Source organism: Bombus fervidus, chromosome 12, assembly GCF_041682495.2.
Source record: "Bombus fervidus isolate BK054 chromosome 12, iyBomFerv1, whole genome shotgun sequence".
In the NCBI taxonomy this organism is placed as follows: domain Eukaryota; kingdom Metazoa; phylum Arthropoda; class Insecta; order Hymenoptera; family Apidae; genus Bombus; species Bombus fervidus.
The window spans coordinates 4930813-4952795 of record NC_091528.1 but is presented as its reverse complement, the minus strand read 5'-3'; the positions used below and the strand labels follow the sequence as shown (position 1 = coordinate 4952795).

General features: G+C 32.5%; 5 protein-coding genes across 8 annotated transcripts in view; 2 read left to right on the top strand and 3 right to left on the bottom strand.

Annotated features, from left to right (window-relative positions):
• Nucleotides 1–14142, bottom strand: part of LOC139993319 (uncharacterized) — a 33296-nt gene extending 19154 nt beyond the window's left edge. Inside the window, exon 1 of the mRNA XM_072014939.1 lies at nt 14138–14142. The gene's annotated coding sequence lies outside the window, so the exon portion shown is untranslated. The remainder of the gene's footprint in view (nt 1–14137) is intronic.
• LOC139993322 (protein O-mannosyl-transferase Tmtc3) lies at nt 166–5631 on the bottom strand. Its single transcript, XM_072014946.1, has 13 exons — nt 4887–5631; nt 4269–4405; nt 3978–4059; nt 3659–3758; nt 3438–3553; nt 3191–3363; nt 2831–3086; nt 2593–2741; nt 2194–2506; nt 1822–2112; nt 1553–1735; nt 1177–1461; nt 166–1089 (listed from the first exon to the last, which is right to left on the bottom strand). The coding sequence occupies exons 1-13, from the start codon at nt 5076–5078 to the stop codon at nt 343–345; spliced, it is 3024 nt and encodes a 1007-aa protein (XP_071871047.1). The 5' UTR covers nt 5079–5631; the 3' UTR covers nt 166–342.
• Nrt (Neurotactin) lies at nt 6209–13922 on the top strand. Of its 3 annotated transcripts, none has more exons than XM_072014953.1 (7): nt 6209–6567; nt 8551–8772; nt 9765–9959; nt 10292–10505; nt 10631–11126; nt 11212–11880; nt 11970–13922. In XM_072014953.1, the coding sequence occupies exons 2-7, from the start codon at nt 8560–8562 to the stop codon at nt 12355–12357; spliced, it is 2175 nt and encodes a 724-aa protein (XP_071871054.1). In that variant the 5' UTR covers nt 6209–6567; nt 8551–8559; the 3' UTR covers nt 12358–13922. The 3 variants fall into 3 exon arrangements, with proteins under 3 accessions (XP_071871054.1, XP_071871056.1, XP_071871055.1); XM_072014954.1 differs by lacking the exon at nt 6209–6567 and adding an exon at nt 7079–7192; XM_072014955.1 differs by lacking the exon at nt 9765–9959 and having other exon boundaries at nt 6221–6567.
• Nucleotides 14143–14831: 689 nt separating the features above from the next.
• Nucleotides 14832–19529, top strand: LOC139993326 (uncharacterized). 2 transcript variants are annotated; one of them, XM_072014951.1, is made up of 9 exons: nt 14832–14996; nt 15698–16022; nt 16092–16300; nt 16374–16923; nt 17011–17186; nt 17278–17356; nt 17431–18257; nt 18374–18594; nt 18676–19529. In XM_072014951.1, exons 2-9 carry the CDS (start codon nt 15816–15818, stop codon nt 18945–18947), a joined length of 2541 nt encoding a protein of 846 aa, XP_071871052.1. In that variant the 5' UTR covers nt 14832–14996; nt 15698–15815; the 3' UTR covers nt 18948–19529. The 2 variants fall into 2 exon arrangements, with proteins under 2 accessions (XP_071871052.1, XP_071871051.1); XM_072014950.1 differs by having other exon boundaries at nt 14832–15145.
• On the bottom strand, nt 19458–21803 carry Gmppa (GDP-mannose pyrophosphorylase A). Its single transcript, XM_072014988.1, has 5 exons — nt 21645–21803; nt 20889–21465; nt 20538–20814; nt 20187–20451; nt 19458–20114 (listed from the first exon to the last, which is right to left on the bottom strand). The coding sequence occupies exons 1-5, from the start codon at nt 21685–21687 to the stop codon at nt 20014–20016; spliced, it is 1263 nt and encodes a 420-aa protein (XP_071871089.1). The 5' UTR covers nt 21688–21803; the 3' UTR covers nt 19458–20013.
• Between the last annotated feature and the right edge of the window lie 180 nt (nt 21804–21983).

Sequence of the window (21983 nt, the reverse complement as noted above, 5' to 3'; positions counted from 1 at the left end):
ACTAAAAAAAGATGATATTTAAATATTTTTTTAATTGAAGTTGATAAAAAAAATAATGTATATAATAAAAAATACATGAATGTTTAAAATATAGAATAAGGAATCATAATTTGTGAACAGAGGCAAAAGCTCTATTCACATTCAATTGTAAAGACAAAACCAAAGGAATGCACATTTTTTAATATATTTTACAAAACGTTCTATTCGTACAGCATATAAAACAATACTCTGTATTTATTTTATATTCACACATTAGCTCTATACGACTGTACCACCATATTCTTTTGTTATATGTAGAATATAACTTTATACAGTATTCGGCGCGATTTTCAAATGTCAGTACTATGAAAGTGCGGTATCCTTTTGTCGCGTGGTTCCAGCATGCTTTTCGCCAGTTGAAAATGCCGGTGTAGCGCTATCGAACTTCTCCGAATTAATCGTTTTAGTCGTACGTTCCCGATCGATTGTCAATTCCGTTGCATCTGAGCTCACGCTTTTACCAAAAACCCTTCCAGGCGAAAATTCTTGCTGCTCGTTCGAACTTGCACTCGTCTTCAACAAGCTGTCATGATTGATGTGCGTATCTTTCACTTCCTGCTTCACTTCGTTCAGTGGAACTCTTGCAGGTTTCGATGAACTCTTCAGATGCACAATATGATTATTCATTGAGTCCGTGCTGCTTTTTTTATGGCCTATATGATTATGGTGATTCGAGAATACAGAATCCGTCTTGCCTAGAAATTGGCTACCGCTATTTTCCATATTGCCGAGACCATTTGCGCCACTAGTACTTCCAACACTACTGCTGCTAGAAATATCTCCCATGTTGAAATTTCTTTCCTTGGGACCAGTTTGCCAAAAGGAATCGTCGAACACCTCTGTGTCGCGTTGCTCCGGAGGTAGTCTGCTGATACGAGCCTTGACAATAGCCAGGTGTCTATGCACGTAATCTTGATGAGGTGCCAGGGCTGCTGCTCTTTCCAAACATTGAGCAGCCAAGCCTAACTTACCACGCTCAACCATTACGACGCATAAATTGTGAAGGCCTTGAATATTTGTTGGGTCCAGTTGCAGTATTCTACGGTAACACTGTAACAATTAAAAAATCCCCATTAGTGTTTCTATGGTGCATAAAATATTTGAAAGAATTTTATGACTTCAATCTCTCTAACTTACATTTTCAGCAGCATCCAAATCCTTTATATTATTTATATAAATATCACCTAGAAGGATTAATCCTTTAACGTGGTCCGGGTGAAATCTAACTAGTTGGTTTAAAAATGGAGCAGCTTCAAGGGGACGTTGTTCATCTGCTAGCAAAAGAGCCAAATTGAATAATGCTGAACGGAAATCCTCTTTAAGAGCAACAGCATTACGAAACCATCGTTCTGCGCTTCCGCTATCATGGTCATCCATAGCCAGCATTCCAAGATTAAAATGAACTCGTTCATTATTAGAATCCTGAAAGTAAGTATCAATACGTTTATGATATGAAGAACTATTTTGAAATATTATCTTTACATTGTGTATGAATAAATGTAGAGTAAAATACTTTTCGTAAAAGTTTCAGAAGTCTTTCTCTAGCTACTTTTCGTAATTCAGCACGTCCTAGCTCTTGGAGTAAAATAGCTGAATTGAGTAACGCTTGTTCGTGCTCTGGATCAAATTCGAGAGCCTTGTCAAGATATGCTAGAGCTTGAGATGCTTTCCCTTGTTCAAGAAATACGACCCCAAGCTTTAAAAATCAAAGCATTATCATATTAATAATTTATTTTTTTAATAAACATTGGTAACATTAATGATTTCATTCTTGATATTTACGTTATAATAAATGTCTGGATTGTTACTATCGTAGAAAAGGGCCCGTTCATAAACTTCTTGGGCTTCTTTGGTACGATTAAGTTTAATTAAAATATCGCCTCGATTAATATACGCTTGCGTGTAATCGGCGCGCATACTAATGGCTTGTCTATAAAGCAGATCGGCTTCCTCTAACCTAGTTGCATTCTTCGCTATTAGGTTTGCTAAATTTACGAAAACATTCAAATGATTCGGAGCTATTCGCGCTTGGTACGACTCTCCGGGTTTTGCTTTTGGTAGTAAAGATTTTGCCTGAAAGAAAGTTATCAGATAAACTTAATATTACTTTATCATTAAATTCTAATAAATATATCACTTTAACTATGCATTTACCTTCAGATATGCGTCTTCAGCTTCTTTAAACATTTTCAGATGATTATAGGTTCTACCCACGTTAATGTGTGCACCGATGTCATCGCCTTGAACTTGCACAGCCATATTAAAAAAATTCAATGCTTCCTTGAATCTTCCTTGACTTTCCAAAGCGTGCCCCACATTATTGAACAATTTAGCATTGCGATCATTCACTTTTAATCCCGACATGAATATAGAATATTCATCCAACCAATCGTAATTCCTGATAAAAGTCTTCGTTGTGTGCGCAGCCAAAAGAGTTATTAATAAAAATAGTGTTACTTTCTTAAATCTGCAAATATAAGAAATGAAAATTAGAAATATGTTTTTGAGAAAGTTTTGAATGCATAACGATATTTTCTTTTCAGCCAAATTTACTTTTTATCGGATAAAATGCTCCATCCATATCCAATGAGCATACAAAATCCCATAGACGGAGCATACAATACTCTTTCTGCAATGACGAATCCAACTGGGAAGAAGAGATTTGAGGCAGGTAAAAATGGGAGTATCATCATAGCCAAGCTCTATACAAAACATTCGGTTCATATTACTTCTTGGAAATAATACATTTACTTTAAGCGAAAAATACAGTTAATCTACATTTGATACTAACCATTATGAGAATAATGGAAGTTTGTCTATTAGGTGTTAAAATTGCTGTTACCAACAATCCTAATATGGTCGTATGAGTTGCTATAGTGGCCAGATTACGAGGATCTGTAAAATTTTCTATTAACGGTATCGTTCCCATAGTCCAATCACAGCATAAATCGCTTGGAAGAAATAGCAGCCTTAGATTAACTGCTGCGAGGTAATTATAGGTAAGCTGCCTTATTGGCGTTGGGGCCACAGATGCGGGATTGTCAAATCTAAAGTGTCATTAAAGAATTATTTTTCTTTGTTTTACTATTAGAATTTTATTATTTACAAGAATAAGATTCTTTGATGTCTTTTAATTATTATTTATAGATACCTGGTAAATACAGGTAACTTTGAGCCCATTACATGTAGCCGAAGGATAAGTAAACTAAACGTGACAAGCGTAAGGACTGTCAATCGTTTTGTACCTTCACTGGACCAAGCAAGTGATATTTTCTTCCCACCAAAAGCTGCCTTTAACGTCAGGAAAATATCCAATGCTCTTACCTAAGCAGGTAATGAAATATACAAGTTGAAATAAAAATTTAATATTAATAAATATGGTTTATATATAAATTTACCTTTTGCACAACAAAAATTTCATAGAATACACAAACTGCAGTGGCTGTTATTCCTTGTTCTTTGCACAACATGGCAGTGAAAACAAAAGACATAGATAATATCAAAGATTTCCATCCTAAAAAAAATATAAAAACATTAATATCTACTTCAATGAATAGTAAGTTGTAGTAGTAAATCTATTAGGAAATAAGGATAAAAAGAAACTTTTAAACATTTTTACCTGTAGATCTTCTACTTCTACAGCATTTAGTGTACATGATTAGAGCCGCTAAATAAAATAAAGAGGACAATGTTTCTGCTCTTCCGACCACTCCTGTAACCTTAATACACGATTATCCACTGACAATGCATCTAAACACGAACTAGGAACTACGACGCGATCGATCGCTCGACGTCGACCCTTTGAATCTGGACACATGATAGATTGTCGCCGAAGGGAAGAACAAGGACTAGAAATAATTATCAAATAATATTCTCATATAATTTCAAGGTAACGTCGATCGATTCGATCGATATGGAAAGCAGTCTAAACAACTTACTGCCTCTGTATGTATAGGATGAACCGCAAACAAAAGAGAAGATACAAAAGTTGCAGAATCAGATAGAAACATCAAGCATGTCCTGCAATGGTGAGTAAGACACACTTTATAATGATTTGTAACTACTTTATAAAATGAATAAAAATAATTTCAATGATATATAAATAAGTTATTAATGTTGTGTCACATTCCTTCGGTATCTAATTTTTAATTTGTCTATTTGTGGGACTAAATCAATTAATTATATAGCAAAGTTAAAAAGGAGAAGTCTTAGTTTAAAAAAACACACACCTGAAATATAATAAGCAAACTCCAACATGTAGAATAACATTAAGCAGGTGATATCCCATAGGATCCAACTGGTGAATTAGGTAATTCCATCGGAATGTGAGAACGCACAAAGGTCTATATGATTTGTGCGACTGCTCCTATTTGCAAGAACAGAATTCTTTCAATATTTTGTACATAAGATAATCTTATACAACTACATAAATAATAAAATATTTTAATTATACATTTCATAGGGTCATATATAGTGGATCATAGCAAAATAAACAGAAAGTTACTCTAACGCTTTGCGTTTATTATACAACAATTTAATTTAAGAGCAAAATAGAGAAAAAACATTATCTTCGTTGAAACGGTCGGCAAGCAACAAAAAAAACAAACTTCTCTGACCAGAAATAAAGTCGATTGAAAAAAAAATATTGAATTTATCCATGTAAGAAACTTAAATAATTCGAAATGAAACTAAAAAATTGACTTGGATAAAACTCATTCGAATCGAATCAAATCGAAAGGGAAGGGAAAGGAGGAGAAGAGCTGAACGGATCAATACACAAGAAGGTAAAGACAAGAGTAAAAGGGGGAAGGGGAAATCGAAACCATCTCTCTATCGTATTCACCCACCTTATGCATAGGTGTACCCCAGAAATCATTGTAAAAAACGTTTTTCAGAGGTGTATGAGGCCTTAAGTCGCGATTATCTTTTATCGCAGAAATGTCATCGAAAACGAAGCCGCAATTAAGGCTATTTAGATAGACAGCGAACGCGCTTATGGCGACAATCGCCGCGAGTGCTCCCCGCGCAGGCACTCCCATCACAAATAAGACATTGATCGGCCGTATTTTTCTCACGATTTTCGACTTAGAAACCCTAAGCGGGAACCTCTTTCGATTTCGTTACCGACGTTATCTTTTGTTCGTTATATTTATCCCCGTTTTCTTTTCTAACTATTTATGTTATCTATCTAACTAGTTATCCTGTCTGTCGAGCCGAGAGTTTAACCCCGCGATGTCCAGAAGAGACGCCGGAATCTTATCTCTAGGCACGTAAACGTTGGTACGTTCCTCTTCGAACACATTATGGACGCTTATGTATCCAGTACTGTGGAATACAAGCAGGTTTCCTCACAGGCCGATCTCCAGAATTCGATGAAAGACATGTCAATGGCAAGCAGGTTCAAACGTTCCCCAAAGGAAAACTTTTTAACACCGAATAGACAAACTGGCGAACCGGAATCGTAGATTACTGTGTGCGCGCGTTAAAATCGAACTGTCAAACAGTAGACGTGTATACGGCTGTACAGCAGTGCACGCTACGTATCGTGAAACGAGTACAACGCAAGTACGATATTACGACGGCGACGACGCGAATTTACTTCAGAAAGAACGCGCATGCGTATTGCTCGACTAAGCGCGAACTACCACCGTACACATCTTCACCGACGTGTAATTCAAAATATCCTTATTCTTGAAATACTTTTTCTTTAGGAATATATATATGATATTTATTATCTTTGCTTGTAGCAAGTAATTGATCCAACAAGTTCAAACATTATGTGATAGCATTAGGTTAGATCTTGTAGTAGAAAATTTTATGTTTGATTAACCTAACATATATACCGGTTATTTAGATTACTGTGCTATAATTGTTAGACTTGTTTAAACATCTATGGAAAATCTGGAAGATATGGAATCTTTTTTCGCAATCCCAACATGAATTCATTAGAATTCGATAATGTGAATTAGTTATAAAGAAATCACAAGTGGAATGTTATGCTATTGCATCGTTGGTTCTTAATGGGTTAGTTATATTCATATGTGTTATATAGCTAACGAATACATCGAATAAAATATTTTTATTTCTACCTTTATTTGTTTTATAAAAATAAGCAAAGTTTCAATTGTATAACAATGTTTAATAACAGGTACAAATAAAGAAAAGAGCATATGATATGAAGCATTTAAAACAAAGCGACCGCGCATAGTTAAAATCGACCAATAGGGGCGTCGCATCGTATAAAAATCGTGGTGGGGGAAAAGCATTGTAGACGACTCGTAAGGCGACAGTCGAGGTAGGCATGCCCTAAGCTTCGTTTGTGGTGATATTTTCGCTGTTTGAAATAGTTTTCTCGTAAGGTGCCGAATCAAATTTAAATATCTTCTCACGATCGATGAAGTGATCATTATCGGCAGGATCAACACGATCATCTTGAGATTGCCTGGCAATCCGACAGCTTCTCAACACAGAAAAGAAGCAATCTTTCTGCAAAATTCAGTAGCGTCCTTTCCGAATCTGCCGAAAAAAGTGAGTATTTATAATTTTGTTTCTCTGTTACCTGCGGTATCGAAAATGCCATTTACACGATTCGTACAATGAAAGATACGTTGAACTGAATCGTGGATGAAATCAAGTAAATTTAATTAATAAAAGGGAAAACACCAAGTAAGAAAAACATTGATCGAATTGTTTTTAAATAATAATTCCGAATTATAAATGGCTACCTAATGTGTATAATATAGTAAATAAAGAAAGGTGAAATAAGAAAATAATTGCAGCAGAAACAGTCTTTATGGATATTTTAAATACATTTTGTACGAATAATTTATTAAGTTCAAACGAAAGAACGGATAATATTATTGAGGAAACAAGGTAATTGTATGAATCGTATCCACGAAAGAGAAAGTTCAACGTATTTGTTTCGGAACTGCGCGACAGTGGTGATGCGTGAAACATAATATAAAGGGGCTGCAAGCTAGGGGAGAAGTACAAAGAAAAAAAATCATTTTACGTTTCGACCGGTGTTTGTTAGATCGAATTTGTCTGTACACTGACTAGCTCCATGTCTTCGTATTTGTAATGTTAAAACTATATTATTGCGTTCATATTTGTAACGTTTCTCGGAGTACAATTAATCATATACGTTTTTGGAGTAAGATCAATCGTTTTTAAACATATATATACAATATATTTGTCATTATTGTTTTAACTAACAATGTATAAATTGCAATTTGAAGAAAGAGTGAATAGTGGAAATTCATTAGAAAATATTTACATATTAAATAATTATTATATAGAACGAAATAAACGTTGTTCTAGACTTTAATTAAATTCAATATTATTTCTTATTTTACGTTACTTCTATATATTCTATATATACTTGTATATAACGTATTTGTCATTTAAGAAAGAGAGTATAGATAAAAAGTGTATAATTCTATGACAGTCCATAACATATAACAATCCATGCTACTGAATTAGAATCTTTTAATTTCAGTTTGATGTTTTAAATTTGAAAATTTAAGTTATTAAGATTTATTAACATGTGATAGAACATTTGCGAATTTTAATCTAATTTAAATTTTAAGTTACCAAAATTATTATATGTTTCATTTTTATTCTACCAAAAATTAAGTACTTTATTTTCAAATTTGTAACTCAAATTTTCATGTATTTATATATATACATTGTATTGGTCTATGATGTTCCTATATTGATAATGTAAAATAATTTAAAAATTAATACAATTTGATAAAAGGGTAAAAACTTCTGTAAAGCTACCGGAAGTTATCGAAAAAATAGAAGTGAAGTAACTATGTATTGCTAGACTCCTCGAGGCAATAGGCTCAGAGAGCAATGCCATCCGATCGATCGGTTTACGTCTGGGCGTCCCGACGCCAGCTGCAATGCTTATTCGTATACAGGGTGTTCACTCCAACGCGACGCACAATTCTTCAACCATTTGCGAACATGTAACAAAACTGTTATTAATCAAAATCTATCTATATTGATGAGATATCTGTTAATTGATGGTACAACCAGGAAAACATTGATTCTTCATCAGAAAACAAGTTCAAACATAAACTAAATTTGTTTATTACATATTATATTTCTGAAAAAATTGTCTTTAAATATTTGCATGGTATCTGTCAAATTATTGCTCCTTCTTATGTTTATGTATTGAATTTGAATTGAATTGGAGTGAACACTGTATATGGAGTGATACAAATTGTGATGTCCCCACGCGTTGTTTCTTTGATTGCATAAACTTAAATTTTTCATTATGATATTTCTCCTTCCCCTTAAAATTTATATTCTTTCAAATTCATTAAAAAAAGAACCTCTTTTACTTAATAATTAAACATTACTATCAAAAGAATAATTAAATAATTAATAAATTATGTCTGTGGACATGATTTATGTCTATTAAAAAACGTTACAATGTATTTATATATTAAAAACACCGATCTGTTAATATTTAATTGGAGTTGGGTTTAATCTGATTTTTAGGAGTAAAGCATGAGTCAAGAGGATCAAGAGAAAAGCATGGATAAGAAAGAAATTGCAGAGGAAGAGAGAGAGAAAATGTTGAACGCCGAGAACACGAAACATACGGTGGCATCGACCGCTCCAGACGCGGAATCCGAAGACCAGAAACCCAAGAAGAAAATTCCAATTGGCGGTATTAAGATGCCCGGCTTCTGTCGTACAAAGAGCAAGGAATTGTGTAAAGTAATAGCAAAGGAACTTTTTCTTTAATTCTCTTTAAACTGCCTTTCCTTTTTGTTTCAATAATAGTATATTATCAGGACTGTCTTTTTAAGTGGCCTTATTTCTCTCACAAGATATCTAGGACCTTAAGAGATTCAGCTTGCTTTAAACCTTACTCCACAATGCTTTGCAACATGCTTCCTCAAGAAATCCAAGTCTGATAGCTAGATTGCGGATGTTTATGTAAATTTGAATTTTTATGGATAAAAGATAAATAGAAATTTGTTTCATCCTCTAAATATTACGTATTTATACATTTAAATTTTCTATATATTCATACACATCCTCAGTCTACTAATAGCATCCTGCATTTTTTACCACCCTATAGAAGATGTAATGCATAGAGAAAGCGAATGTTACTTGCATCCACAATATTTCATTCATTCTTCAGAATTATGTAGAAATCATTGTAATCGTGTAATCGTTTTGTATGGTGTACGACTGTCGTTGAGATTCATATATTCTATTTTAAATTGCTCTCTGCACGCGCTGGTAGTCACGCAAACATTGCCGTGGGCGTTTAAATAAATCTCTATAGAACCCGTGTAGAATATGATTATACCAATTGCATCGATCTTAATTTTAATTTAAACGGATATAAACATAGACGACACCATGAATATAAATTTTTCTTTGCTCGATTGTCTGTTTACAAAGAAACGATGTCATTCGAAAGAGCACAAGTTCCTGAAGCACCATGGCGTGTTCATGAGGGGTGTTCATAGCCCCGTAACGATTTTTTTTCCAACATTAAACCAATGGATGACGTCAGACGAACAGCACACCTGGCATTATTGATTATGTACCTTTTAAATAATAAATGTCGGTACAAAATGATGATGATGATGATGATGATGATGATGATGATTTTTAAATTGAATATCGATATTATACAAAAAACATACATTGTATAGAAAACATACACCAAATGCATATATAATTTCTATTGTTAGGAGGATGATTGTAAGCCTACTGAAATTGGAGAAGGCGATTCGACGGAAAAAGCTGTTAAAGAAAGTGATCAAAATGTATCATCAGAGAAAACAAGCACACCGAATAAAGACGCAAAGGAAAAGGAAAGCCGCAAGAGAATTCTCGACACCATAAAGTTACCCTTAGTCTCTGTTTTTCCTAGAAAAAAAAATAAGGTAGTTAATAGTTAATATTTTCTTTATATTAATCTTTTTTTTAATAAGATTTTTAAACAAAATTCCAATATGATACGAAATTTGTGTCAACTATCTATGATAAAAATGAAATATATCGAGCGAAACCCTATACAGTCTTAAAACATAATTTACCACACTCAAGCACGTACTGCCTTTTATCAAGGTGTATGCTTCGCCGTTAATAGCTGCTTTATTCGTTTTAGTCAGTAATATTTCAACGTACAAAAATGCAAATATTATTGTCTTATAAATTTCAATACAAACAAAAATTAATTGTACATTATTTTGTAATGTATTATAAATTATTTTAGGAAGGTGAAGTGGAATTGGGAATTACTGGAGCTGCTGGATTAGCGAGCGTTGAAACTCTTGACGATGTTGTGACGGAGAAAAATCCTATCGGTAACGAAGATGGTATGGAAACTGTTCGACTCGATGGAGATGCTCCAGATGGAATTGAATCTCCTAAACAACATTTTCTTGTAGCTTGTATATCCGCTGCAAGGAGAAATTTATTTGTGCTAGGTACGAAATTACGACTTGGATTTGAATCTTTTTATTTTAAATTTAAAATGTTGAACAATTTCAATTATATAAATTTAAATAATGTAAGTAATTAATCTTTTGTGTAATGTATGTATTAATAATAGTGGCAGCATTATGTATCCTGGTATCAGTCGTGATTATCATCCTTATCGCTTGCATCGGTCCGAGAAAGAATATTTCACGGTTAATAAAGGATGGGAGCTTTGTCAAAGCAGTAACTTCTTGCGGACCTGTGCAAGGTGTGTCAGAAGATGGTGCATTTGCATTTCGTGGGATCCCATATGCAATCCCACCATTAGAAAATCGTCGTTGGCAACCTGCGGAACCCCTAAGAAAAATTGAATACTGCTGGACGAATACGTATAAAGCACACAATTCCTCGAAAGTTTGTTGGCAACGAGAGGCTTCAGGAAGGATTATCGGAAGTGAAGATTGCTTATATTTAGATATTTTCACGCCTGAAATCAGATATGATTCGCCTTTATCGGTGGTCGTTATGATTGGTGCTGAAACCCTCAGTGGTGGTTCTCCAGGTGTAATGCAGCCTTCTGCAAAACTTGCTCGTGTCCGTGATATGGTGTTTGTTAGACCTAACTTCCGGTTAGTCTTAACTCCTTAACTTGATTTTGATAACATTGTATAACTTATATAAATATTTTAAGTGTTAACTTTTGTTATATTTCAGATTAGGAATCTTCGGTTTTTTAGCTGCAGATCAACTTTCAAGAACATCGCATCCTCTCACATCCGGAAATTACGGGTTGTCGGATATCATAGCAGCGCTTCAGTGGGTTCATCTTAACATTGAACATTTCGGGGGAAATAAATCGGCCGTAACTTTATGGGGTCATCGGGCAGGAGGAACGCTTGTCACAACTTTAGTTGGCATTCGGCGAACAAGGGATCTTTTCCAGCGAGTGTGGATTTCCAGCGGTAGTGCGATATTTCCCGGAAGAGAATTAGAAGTTTCCGAAACACTTAATGAACTATTTTTAAATTCTACAAGATGTAATGACGCCGCTTGTTTGCGAAGCAAAAGTGCCGAGGAGATAATGGATTCAGTTCCTGAGACATGGCATTTAGGAAACGTTGGTTTGCCTGAAACCAGAGAAGCAACAACAAGAGATAGGAGACATGAGTGGTTGGTACTCGATCGTGCCATTCTTCAGGAACCTGTTGGTCAAATTTGGGCAAGGGATGAATTTTCGGTGAAAATTGTAATGGGCACTACTGCTCATGCTGGAGTCCCTCTTAAGTATCTCACTTCCAACATTACTCTCAATTCCACACAAGTAGAGAAAATTGTAAAGGAGTCCTTATTAGGAACATCTGGTTTAGCGGACGAAGCTCTCAGGTTAGAATCTTTTATTTATTATATATTTCATTATTAATCAAAGCTAGAGGTTGGAGATCGAGAAATATAAGAAATTGAAATTTCTTCAGACGTTATAACGCAACATTGGAAGGTTTACTAAGCATGATCTCGGACGTTCGTGTGGTATGTCCATTGCTGACAGTTGCCAGAATGAAAACCAATATTCCATTCTACGTAGCGACGCAGCCACGGGGTCATATTGCAGATCCCGATTGTGATGCTGCAGCGATACTCGGATCATATGCTGCTCGTACTCCTGCTGAAAAGAGACACGTATCTGCTATGCAGCAGCTTTTCAATCACTATGTTTGGCACGGCGAAGTAGCTCAGGCAGATGCTAATGGTGTAAAACGAGTCTTAATTGTTGGACAAGATACGCTTCCTGATCGTGACTATCCTAATTGCGACTTCTGGATAGCAAAAGACATAGTTCCATCTTATGGTCGAGTCGATTGAATTCTTTTTTTTTTTTTCGTTTCTTTCTTTCGGAATTATATGTTTGATGGTCATTCCAAGATTTCGACTATACTTGAGATGTGCTGTACTCGAATGATCTTGCTTTACAAGCTTTTTGGAAAGACATATCTCTTCTTGATTATGAGAAGTGAAACAATAAAATTTTAAATTGCTATTTTCTATTTATCTCTTTTTTATAATAATTTTTATATAATAAGACGTTATTATGTTTTACGAAAAATTGAACGAAAATCGTTAAGATATTTTATTACAATTTATTGATATAATGATTGAAATACTCAATCATATCATAATAATTTTATAAGATAATAATAGAAGCGCGAACAAAATGCACGTTACTTATTTTTCTTATTAAATTGTAGATGCAAAATAACTGATGGTAATTCAAAGGTCTAGATTCAAGTCAGAAAAATATAAAGAAAATTACTCTTTTAGTTCCTTTTCGTTTTTTTTCTTTCTTTTTCTTTTTTTTTTTTAAGAATAGCTAGTTTTACGATCGAAATAGCCTATTCTGTTTTCCAATTCTATGATTTACATTATCTTTAAAGATACTAGTATTAGTTATTGTATAAACCAGATGAGTACAGCATAACATTTTAATTCTGAAATCATAAATCTGTATTTAACCTCATATGTGAGATTTGAGAGTAAAAGATAATTATTTATTACTTTGATTTTACAATCATTGATTAAACAATATAGGAAATATGCCTTTTTTGAGAATATTTTTTTCACAAAGTGCAAACTCAATTATGGGTTGTCCAAGCATTTTTAGGTATTAAGAAGCACTTCGTATTAATTTACCTGAATGTATTGTTTTTTTTAGCACATTCGAGAGAATATGTACTGTCATTTTTTAATAAGCTGCCAGATATTTATACGTATAAAAATTCATGCATTTCCACGGAGGGTACTCGGTATTTTCTTCTTTGTACATATATTACTGTTGCTGTTTTCCCTTTTTGTTTCAATATACTTAAAGTATTCCTATCCCCGTATGAGTATAGAGAGATATATACATGTATATATATCTTGAATCTGATTTTTGAACTGTAAGACTGATTTTACAAATTGGCATTTCATTTCCGTATGAATGTCTTTTTATGTTAGTTTTAATTGTGAAAATAATTTTATAATGTAAAAGACCTGTTTCTGTAAGCAAAGTTTTTATCATATTGCAAATGAATGAGATGTGCAAGAGATTTTTTTAAATACGTTGGCATTGATGTATATGTACTTATAGATTTCATGTTTTTTATGATATTAAATTGCACTGTGGTACATACTTATTCCTTTAACTTGGAAACTTGTATAGATTTAGGAATATTATGTATATCCTGATAACACTTCCAATTAAAATATTGTATCCATTTTGTACTAATTTAGAAAGAAGTGCGGTTATAAAAATGTATGGTAAAAGTGTAAAAATTTTGGATATTCCTAAATCTACTATAACTTTAATGTTTGATATGATTTTTGAATTGTTGTGCGTCCGAATGTTTGTGTGATATTTTGAGAAAAATAAAATGTAATTCGTTTTTCAACCTCTATAGTTAAAAATGGATCATCTATTACGATGGAATATACGTAATAAGCATTATTTATTAATATAATTATTATAACAAAATAACTTTCAATAATTTAATCGTCATCTTTCTCTTATTAATTGTAAATTTAGTTCAATGAGAAAATAAGAAATGCGATTTTAAATACAATTATTAATTTACGTAATAGTGAATATTTGACCAAACTAGAAACTTAATGACCTTAGAAAAAGTGGCCTTTTTTAGGGAAGATAATTTTATAAAATTTGATAGTGTATATGTAAAAAAATATGAAATGTAACGGAAGGAAAATTCAATTTCTGGACATTTTTGTATTCGCAATTTTTAATCAATCTCCACATTATTGGAATCCAATTTACTAGAAAGATCTATTTATATAAAGATCTACAATGACTTAAATAAATAATTATCAATTTCGAAGTTATATAGATAAACTATCTATTTCCTCGTATAAAGACATTAGGAAAAATTGTTTATACGATTATAGTCACATTCCTCGAAAAATTACTAAAAAAAAGTCATGGAAATAAATGCGTGTTAACATTAATGTTTATATTTTTCAATATTTTTAAATTTTTAAATATGTACACATAATATTGCCTTAATAGCATTCAATTTTATACGAAAATAGTTATAAAATCTAGATTATCAGAATTATAAATACATTATTTATATACCTTTTATTTATAATACTATTATTTTCGTCATATTATCAGTATAGTTGCAGAAATAAAATAATAAAAATATGAGAACCACTGACGAAGAATGTGAAAGATTGATTAATCATTTTACGCAAAGTTGTCGATGAGAACCACTGCTTGGAATTCCTGACTACTTGGTCGACAATCTTGCGTTTTAGAGTTAGTGGAACAACGATAAGTGCAATGTTACTTTATTACATTGTTATATAGTAATCTATATATAGTTGTCTCTTGAATCAACAGGTATATTGAACTAAAGTTTGTTTGAAATAAAATAAGCGGCCTTCTTAAATGTAAGTCGCCGGAAAATGTACCAACACAATCAAAAAGCAACGCAGATTGTGGATAGTCGGTGAGGAAAAGTTTTATTTTTGAAAGCGTCCGCGAAGTATACAGATAAATTCCTCGCATTCCAACGCTGGTCCAAGCTCTTGCGAGGCCAGCATCTAGATGAGAATGTTACTTTTGTGATTACTCATTCGGTGACATCTGAGGAATGTGGTAAGGAAATTTGCTTCCTCCTACGCTTCACAATATTTTTTAATTTTATATTTTCATTATATTAATACTTTTATTCCAGGCTATCGAGATTTCTATTTTCTTTCTTCCTATTAAACAACTGACACATTTTAATCAGACATACCAGTTTGTAAAAAATTGATTTTTCATTTTCCAGCTTTTTGAATATTATTGTCAGTTTCTTATTATAATATTCTATTGTCTATTCCAGTTTTTATTTTAAATTTATATTTGTAGTTTTCCGACGTTGTCACATGTGAATAGTTAAAAATGTGATTTGTAATATTATCAATTAGTGATGGGTATACACATTTATTTATTTGAATTCATATGTATCGATTACAGAGCAATATGCTATAAAAATTACTTTTATAGCAAAAATATGTACATAAAGCAATTTTTTTAATTTTTAAATAAAATCTTTTTAAATTATATTTGGTATTCTATTAGTTTAAGATTTTTGTGTAATATTCATATATCATATCATATTGAATATTAATTAAATAGGTAATTTATTAACAATTTGTATTTCAGTTAAAATAAAGCTTTCTTCATCCATTGTATGAGACAACTGCTATATTGTGGAATGTGTGGCATAGGTTGACAAAAAGAAAAGGTGCTGGATAATCCAAATGGATAACAAAAGCCCATTATGGCCCAGCATCTGCAGACACAGCATCAACACGAATTTTTACCATTGTGTGATGTATTATTCAACATAATCTCCCTTGCATCATATTTTTGTGACGTTGTTTTTGACTTTGCAATGGTATATGCTCTTGCCCAACATTCTGTAGCTCCTCCAATTCTCTTTCCCTTAAGTATTGTTCTTATAGCAACTTCATTAATTATTTCTCAGGTCAGTATCCATATAAACCAATGGAAAATTTCTATTTGCCATAACTAATATATTCTTTATTAATTTCAGATTATTAGTGTAAGATGGTATTTGTGGGGAGCCAGAGGCAAACTAACTGGTAACAATATAACAGATTGCAATATCAATGGAAAGAAAGAAAATGGGAATTGGACAATATGGTGTGTTTTATTGCTTCATTCAACTCAAGTTGGAGTATTATGGAGATACTTCAAATTATTTATTCCAGTTAATTTAACTTATGTTAAACATGAGGTGAGGTGCAAAAAGATAGTTCGTGTATATATTTAAAATAATTTATCTGAAATTAATGATTTTACTTCATTAGGTGAGAGAACTTTGTGTATTACGCCTTATTCATGCCTTCTGTGAAGCTGCACCAATGTTACTTCTGCAGTTATATCTCTTGTCTATTGGAGTCAATAATGATTCAAATACAGATGTTGGAAAAACAAAGGAAACTGACAGAGACAGTGATAAATTAGCAAAATTAACTGCAGTATCTGCTGGTCTATCTTTGTGGAGTGTATGTTGGGCAGTTGCTAGTTTTAGCAAAGGTGCAGCACGTCTTCGTAATTTAGAACGTTTGGTATTGACATGGCTAGGTGTGCTGGCACAACTAGCTTGGCGTTTAGGAACTGTAAGCGCTAGGGTAGGAGTATTGGTAGCTTATGCTTCACTTTATGGTGGACAGTGGTTGCTAATTGTCATGGCTCTCCACTGGCTATCAATGTTGATGTGGTTGCTACTCACACCAGATGGTCTTTTTCACGGTGGCGAACATTTGCCTATTTTAAGAAAAACGTCTTTAGCTTCACTCCTTGCATTCGTTTATATATTTGCATACGTAAATTTACACGAAACAAATCATCGTCAAAAAATGGTGAGTTGTTGATGTATGTTGCTTCCTTAATACTAATATTTAAAGTTAATTAAATCAAGTGTATTCAATTCATTTATATTCTTTTAGGTAATTTTTTACACAGTAATGTTTTTGGAGAATAGTTTACTCATTGGTGTATGGATAGTTGGTGTTAATAGAACAGATCTTCTTCCACACCAACATCATCCAAACCCTGTAACTTTAGTACTTACACTATTAGCTTTATTTTTTGGTGGTATGTTTTTCATGGGGCTCTATTATAGGTAGGTATAAGTTTAATTTTATCAATTCATTTTGCGAAAATAGATATTATTTAATGATAGTAATTTTTAATGACTTTACATGGAACTATAGATTTTTTCACGTACGGAGATTAAGGTATGAAGCCGGTGGTAGAATGACGGCTTCGAATCTCACGGCTTTATCAAACCAGGTATTACAAATTAAAACCAAATTTTTAAGGGCAATATACTAAATATATCTCTAACAAAGGAATTGTGTATGTAGGATAATCTGGAAGAAAAACAAATAGAATATACAGAAGATAAAAAATTAAGTATGAATGTAGGAGTAAGGAGAGTTAAATTGAGCAATGGTGGAATACCAGGAGTATTTAATTGTCGTTTTACGAATCCAGCTGTAGCAAATCCAAATCGAAAAAAGAAAAAACCAACAACATTCGTACCTCCTCCGCCACCACAGTCTCAAACTGGAACTGTCACAACTTCCATGAACACGGTGACTGAGTCGAAACAATGGCTTGGCGTGAATAATAATTCACGTCAATTAATACCGTTTTGGAAGAAATCCGTGAATTCCGGCATGATACAGAATGATCATTCAAATGAACAAAAAGTTGGAATGGATGCTGCAACTGCTGGCTCTCTAAGTGTGAATTTAATAAGAGAGAAACTTCAAGAGAAGAAGCAACAGCAGTTGCGAGAATTAAGAGCAATTCAAGAAGAAATAAAAGAAGGAAAGTTATTTCCTCCGCCATCAGCTTCAGCATCGTCATTCTCGTCGTCGCCTGCATCAAATCAGCAACCACCACCTAATACAAAATTACATACTTCCCCTAGTTCTCCTTTATTCACATCTGAGCCATCAGTAGGTGATCAAAATGGAGGACTAGCCTTATCTTCGTGGCCACCAGTGAAAATGCACTGTCTTTTACCTCCTCCACCATCATCTTCCTATTACCCCAACGTTCATCCTTCGAATTCATGGAGAACAACGCAAAGAGAAAGAGCGGACACTCCAGAAATTTTACTCGCACCGCGTTGTCTTCCTCATCATTATTCCCATTGGACACCGTCTACTCATGTTAATCATCGGTAATTAAAGATTAAAATATAGTAGATTTAACGAAAATATTATTTGTCAAGATTAAAATATTATTAAACAGTATATATTAGTTATAACATATATTATAATATATTCTACGTTTCAGTCAAAATGGTGGAGAGGAAAGTTCTAAAGGTGAGGGAGAGGTAGAAGGAGATCTTAGCGATATGGAAGGTAGTCAAGTATCATTGCCCCGAAGCTATACTCTACCACGCGAATTTAAGTATCATCATCCAAACAATACTGCCAGAGAACGAGAACGACGTATAGGAAATAACAAAGTTCCAGCGTCACGTTTTTACTTACCTTCTACTAATAGTTCCGATGGTGCGTTGTGCTTAAATTTGTTTGAATTCAGTTTTATGAAATGCACTTACTCTTATGTGTATTTATCTAATATCTTTCCAGGAGATGTAGATAGTGCGGACAATGAAGAAGAGACGGATTCTGAAGTACACTATCGTATGAAAAATAATCATGAGTCCAACAATCATAACGAAACGCAACAGCAGCAACAGCAACGATTTGCGTTTGAGGATAATAATAAAAATGAATTTTTAAATCCGGATTCTTCAGCAACCGTTATCATGTCTGGAAATTCTTATTTAAATAATTCTCAAGGGCTACTTCGACCAAGTCAATTGTTCAGAAACAGGGTTAAACATGAAACGAAGCTTTGAAGCTTCTGTTTTTATTCATAGTATTTTAGGAATTGTATAATAGCTAATTGAAGGTTTGAAACAAGAAGACTGTACATGATCTATTTTTATAAAATTATTAATTTCTTATGCGCGTATTTTTTAACATTCTTATGATGTTCAGATTAACATTTCTAAGGGTTAGATGCTAACCATAATAATTGTACATAAAAGAATAGTGAATATAGACTTAATAGACTTCTATATACTCTATAAATGCTGTTACATTTGTTCCTTGTAAATGATGATACAATTATGTACAAAAAAGTATGTCAAACAACCGAGTATGTGTTTATTTTTACGATCTAAGTAAATACATACAATCTGAAAAGTTCTGATATTTTTTACATAACATACTTTCTTTTTCAACAAATTATTAATTCTTTTATTTGTATTCTGGAAGAAAATATATAGTTTAAACTCTTCGATATATTAATTACTTTATATATATGGTACTTTTTGATACGACGGATTATATAAACAGATAAGATATTTGAACTCATTATATTTATTTTATATTAAAAAATAGATACATATGTATTTAAATTATACAATTATCGTAAACTATTGTTTAAATTATTTCAGCCTTTTTCTTGGTAAAGAACGAATTAACAAAAGATATTCTTCACTAATTATTAACTTATTAGTGATTAAGGTGTTGAGTTTACAAATATAAATTAGAAATACAAATGGAAAAATGGATATACAAGTGTCGAAAATGTCTACTTTTTTCATATTATACATGGTATATCGTTATATATATTAATATATAAACTAACAGTTGTGTGTAACAAAATCATTAGAAAATATTTATATCCATATAAATACCTTATATAAATCTGTATATTGTGCATTAGTATCAGTTTCTTAGAAAACTGACTTTATATTAAAGTCATTGTTTTATAAATTGGCAATAATAATAAATTTCCAAACATACAATAGAAGTTAACGAAATATTGCACATATAAATTAGTTAACAGAGATATATTTTCTTAAATATTGTGATTTGCATTGTATGCAAATATTAGAATAATTATATATAGAATAATTATAGAATAATTTCATTTTTAAAGTTCTTAGTCAATTCTTTGTGCGGTAAGACAATCGAATTTAATACAATTTTCTCTGCTGCCAAACGTACGCTCGTACCTAAAATATAAATAGTAAAAATATATACATACTCATCTTCTTGTGTAAATAATCAATGAATAGACTATTTACCGAGGATTGTTATAGAAGGATTCAATTTTCCATTAGTGTTAAACAAGGGCAAGTTTTCCATTTTCGCAAATGGTTTGTCAGGATTAGGATCACATGGTGTTCCTTCTATCCTTGCCCATTCTCCCACATAGCTACTTTTCCCAACAATACTGTATAATACAATAGAATGTGCCTGAATATGAGCATTGGCTAATATAATTGACTCCCTTATTCTAACACCACGGGCAATGACAGCATTTGGGCCTATGCTTACATTTGGACCCAGCTACAAGTCAAATATTTCATGAAATTTATATTTAATTAATGTTTCATGATTTTATAAGAACCAAATATCTATAAGAGTCTTTTTACCACTGCTGTTTCGTGAACAGTAGCAGAAGGATGAATATAGATATCACCAATAATCTGAAAAGTTCCATTAACTGTAGAAGCAAGACGGTCTGGATGTTTTGCTTTATACAAAGCTAAATAGTGACGATTGGCATATATAGCAGAACCTGCAGTCTTAACTTGTGACCACCATTTTAGAACAGGTAAAGCAAATAAACGACCAGTTCCAGCTAAACGCATTAGTATGTCTTGTTCTAGTGATATATGAGCTGGATCTTTACCATTACCATTGAATTGCCTATAAAGTAGCAGTATTTAGTCAAAATTCTTAAATACAAATGACTTCCCAAAAAATCTTCTGAGGTGTCTTACGTAAAACTCTCCTGATTTTGTCTTGCATAAAAGACATCAGCCATGGTTTGGAAGATATCTAAGGAAGCAAGATAGATTCCACAATTGATTAAAGTGGAAACAAATGTTGATGGCTTCTCTACATAATGAGCAACCTTTCCATCTTTGTTGAGAACCATACATCCAAAATTCAACGATTGCTGTCTAGTTGCTTCAGTGGCCATGATAGTAAGCAATGCTTGTTTTTCTTTATGATAATTTACTATTTCTTGCAAAGAAAAGTCAGCACATACATCACCATTCATTACAAAAAAATATGTAGGTCCACCAGAACGTATTTGATCACGAAAGTGATATAAGCCACCAGCTGTTCCTAATGGAATGAATTCTTGAAGATACCTAATGCTTATTTTATATGTGCTTATCATTTCCTGAATAAATTGAGACAGATCACTTGCAAGATATGATCCAATTATTAATATTTCACTAAGATTGTCCACTTTAGAGCATGCTTCTATATGGTGCTGTATTACTGGTAATCCAGCAACAGGAAATAATGGTTTTGGTATATCTAATGAAAGAGGCCTAAATCTAGTACCTAAAAATATATTTTTGAATTTAAAATATCATGTGGATTACTCTCTTTTACTTATTATTTAATTCAAATACACTGACAATCAATGCTGTAAAAAATGAGTAAAATCATATTTGAGGTTATATTTTTGTACTGCTTATAACAACTATGTTAGAAATATTAATTTTATGTGAAACACAGACCTTTTGACGGGCCTCCAATTAATATAACAGATTTTAATATCATCTTTATAAACAATATGAAGCTTTATTACAACTTAAAGCAATTCCCTTGCTATAGCGATAAAAAGTTAATGTACTGATAGGTTTAGGAACCCTTCAAAATTTCCAGTTTGTAAATTCCAATTCAATGGGCAGGATAAGATAAGAATTACAACTTTCTGACAAATAATATGGTAATAAACTTAACCTAAGCAAACATCAAATAGAATTTGTATGATCATCAAATAAACATAAACAATTATTCCTTACATTACTTAAAAGTGAGAGATTTAAAATCTTACTCAGTAAATAAAAAAATAG